Source organism: Propithecus coquereli, unplaced genomic scaffold (genome assembly GCF_000956105.1).
Source record: "Propithecus coquereli isolate 6110/MARCELLA unplaced genomic scaffold, Pcoq_1.0 Scaffold11, whole genome shotgun sequence".
Lineage (NCBI taxonomy): Eukaryota > Metazoa > Chordata > Mammalia > Primates > Indriidae > Propithecus > Propithecus coquereli.
The window spans coordinates 8424038-8427966 of NW_012134969.1; the positions used below are offsets into that span (position 1 = coordinate 8424038).

The 3929-nt window shown below is 38.3% G+C and overlaps 1 protein-coding gene across 1 annotated transcript in view; it reads left to right on the top strand.

The window, feature by feature from the left end:
- The window catches only part of LRCH1 (leucine-rich repeats and calponin homology (CH) domain containing 1), a 185257-nt gene that overhangs the window by 115585 nt on the left and 65743 nt on the right, over window positions 1-3929 (top strand). Inside the window, exons 7-8 of the mRNA XM_012648354.1 lie at window positions 1499-1634; window positions 3008-3113. Of these exons, the coding sequence (XP_012503808.1) occupies window positions 1499-1634; window positions 3008-3113 (242 nt within the window). The remainder of the gene's footprint in view (window positions 1-1498; window positions 1635-3007; window positions 3114-3929) is intronic.

Sequence of the window (3929 nt, forward strand, 5' to 3'; positions counted from 1 at the left end):
GTCAGTGTTCACTGAACTCCTTTCTGGTAAAGGGCACTGATACATCTGCATGAGAATATGTGATACCATTTATGAAAGCAATTTGAACTTCTCTAAGTGTTATGTAAATGTTAGCTGTTGTTAGTTTACTCTGCATCTTTAATATTTTGCAAATACCTCGAGTCCCTATCTTCTTCCTCTCGTACTCCCACACATTATCATAGAATATTCTTGAATGCTTCATAAATATTATGAAATGACTAATTAATGTGCAAGTGCCCCTAAAGCACTTTTATAAATATGTTTGGTTTTAAGTGATAGAGAAATTTAGGAAAGAGTTATTAGTATGCATGCATAAATGTTCAGGAATCAAGTGTATATTGTACGTCAGCAGTTTACCCATAGGAAATGCATTTATGAATCCCTATAGTTTTTATAACAATATTTGTTTTCCTAAAACTGTTAGATTGTGTTTTATTCAGATAATTGGGTAAAAGTTTGGTTGTTTGTAAGCTAAGAGGCCTCACTCACTACAGCTTCCTATAGTAGTTATAAATAACTCTTCATTAACACATTTATTATCTACGTATAGTCTGTTAGATTCCCCCAAATCTCACACTAATATACCATGAAGTGGAGCTTCTTGACCCGGGGAACTAAAAAGGTGTGGTAGAGGAAGTGTCAGGTATTCTTGCCTTTTTGAGGGAAGTTATTAAGTTTTTGTAGTTACTGAGTTTTGGAACATTATAATACTCTTTGAAGTTGTCCTTAATAGGCTAATTACCTCATCTAAGGAATTCACATTTTTACTATGTATGACTCCAGGAAAAAGCCTTTCCCAGTTCTCCTCAGGTCTTTGAAGTTTAATAAGTCGCTATAGTATTTGAATTTATTTTCCACAAAATGCTCTATAAAGCAGTGTATTAAAAAAATAGGATTCCTTAAAATATAGAACATTTTGAAAGAAAGACAAATGAGTAGGCAGAAAAAGGCCAGTGTCAAAAAAAGAAAATGACGCCCAAGAAGCCACAAGAGTAGTTCCCTGTGGTTCAGCTGGAGTTGGGAGTGGGGGGCGGCTAAACACATTTCTTTATAAGTCATATTTTAATTCATCTTCTTCAGCTTTATTAAAACTCTTAAGTCCCCTCAAATGGACCATTATTTCAGAAATTACTCACCCTAAGCATATTTTCTATTAAGTTAAAACAGACTCTGCTTTATCCTTTCTCTCTCTCCTCAGACTAATTAAGTTCATTAATAAAACATTATACAAAGAACTTCATTATCCTTTTGTTCTCACTTAGTATAAGTGGGATGCTAATATCGTTCTAGAAGGAGCCCAAGGATTTATTCGCTGCCTTTTAATTAGATGCATATCTTTGGAATTTTGCTAAATGTTTAAGATGAGAGGTGGGCGGAAGAAAAAGGGAGAATAGAAAGGATTATAGTCAACAGAATAAAATTCAGGCATCTTCCTGTTGGCCTTTTGCTGTCACATGTTATAGCTTCCTTACCTAAGAATGCCTCCAAGAGATTTGCTTTTCCAGAATGAGAAGGGTTGTGAATTACCTTATGTAGCTTTCTGTTTCAACTTTGGCCAAGATGTTACCATTCATGTCAGGCAATCTCAGACCCCAGTTGCCCTTCATTATGGGGTTCGGGGAGCACACCTTCTTCTCTTTCTTTGGCTGCTGCCATTGTCTGATTTAGCATTTGTCATTGATAAATTGAGAGCATGTTTTTCTCAAGATAAACGAGAAAGTGTGAGGGTCTGTGAGTATTTATTTGATGAATGAAATGCACACTTGTTTTCTGTCAGTTTCTAAACAATTTGTGCATGTGTCTAAAAGTAAATGATTTCAGTCCTAGCCCAGGGCATTTGGGAGCAAACCATGATCACCTGAAATGTGTTCTGTGGAGATTCCTGACCCTTGAGATATGGAAGGCTGTTCATTAAATAGCAAACAGCAAAGTGGAGACATAGGAAAGATGAATGAGGCTTCATATTTCATTTGTGACAGAATTATGGATTTTCTGAAAAACTTCATCAGCGAGGGTGGGAAAGGACACCCTCCAAGAGAACTGTATGTCCAATTACTTTATTCCGAAAATTGCACAGAACACGTTCCTTTTAGCTACTATATAGTTGTTTAGCACTTTCCTATATTAAATTGAGCCTCCTCAACCTAAAACAGAGAAATAAACGGAAGCTTAATGTCGCACATAAGATACACTCTAAATAGGTGAGATATCGTCACAGAGGCTGACTATTTGCTTTTTGTGTCTAGCCACATAAAACCTTTTTTTTTCTTTTTTTTTTGAGTCAGAGTCTTAATCTGTCGCCCTGGGGAGAGTACTGTGGCGTCATCATAGTTCACTGTGACCTCAAACTCCTGGGCTTAAGTGATCTCCTGCCTCAGCCTCCCAAGTGGTAGGACTATAGACATGTGCCACCATGCCCAGCTAATGTTTCTATTTTTGGTAGAGATGGGGTCTTGCTCTTGCTCAGGCTGGTCTCGAACTCCTGAGCTCAAGCGATCCTCCCACCTCGGCCTCCTAGAGTGCTAGTGCAAGTCTGTGCGTGAGCCACCACGCCTGGCCTGATGATGTAGTCTTGGTAAATAAGCTTTTGTTGTCAGATCTCAGAGTACTGTTGCCATTAAAACAATTGATTAGACTTAATGTGGTAGTATATTCACAATTAATTATTTCTTTGTTTTATCCTTTTTAGTGCCATGACTATGACTCTTAGGTTAGAAAAGATAGGTACCTGACAATATTTCAACTCGAAACATATGCATAGAGAAGTACAGAAGTGTTAGCTCCATGAATTTTCACAAAGTGAACACACCCATATAACTAGTTCGCCGTTCAAAAAACAGAACTTTTCCAGCACCCCAGAAAGCCTCATCCCCACCTCAAGAATAACCACTATCCTGACTTCAAACACCATGGATCAGTTCTGCTGTTTTTGCACTTACGTAAGTGAAATTGCCCTTCAATGAAACAGTGCACTGTATCGTTTTAGCCCTCTGATGAAGACACCGTTAGCCTCAATGTGCCGATGTCAAATATCATGGAAGAAGAACAGATCATCAAGGAGGACTCGTGCCATCGCCTTAGCCCAGTGAAAGGTCTGAGAATGAAAAGTGTGGAGAAAGTGCTTGCTTTACAGTTTCAAATGTTATGTTTAAAATTTAACATGTGCACAGATATGGCAGTGATAATCGTTAATGTTTACTTAGCACTTCCTATGCACCAGGCATTGTGTTCATCTGGGAAAGTGATCTCATTTAAAATTCAAAAGTCTGGGTGGATACTCTGATCATCTCCATTTTTTAGGAGACAAAAACAAGGCTCAGAGAGTGTAAGTAACTTGCAGTTAGTCACACAGCCACTACCACTTACTATAGTAAGTCGTAGAGCTATTCTCATTTTGAAGATTTAGAGAAAATTCTTTAAATCCATTCTTGCTTGGGAAGAAAATATTGATATGGTAGATCTATTAGTTAGGAAAACTCTAGCTGCTATAACGCATAAAATTCCCAAATCTCAGTGGCGTAACACAACCCAAATTAAATCCAAATGGGAGTTAGTGATGAGCAGGCAAGTTGCTTCCAATTGTTGATTCAAAGACCCAAGCTTCTTTCACCCTGTGACCCTACCGTCTTTAACACAGGGCTTCCAAAATGTCTGTGTCCCTCTGTTTTAATCCAGAAGAGGAAGAGCATGGAGGTTTGCTCATGGGAGGTTTTATGGGCTGGGTCTAGAAGGAGTGCCCATCACTTGTAAGCCACATCGCAACACACGTGAGGGTAGGAAATGTAGCTGAGGTGCGTGTTCAGGAAGCTACTTGACTTTGGACAAGTCAGTTGACCTTCATCCCCTCACCTATAAATGAGATGATTAAATTAGGCAATCTCAAAAGTCTTTTGTAGCTCTAAAATTGC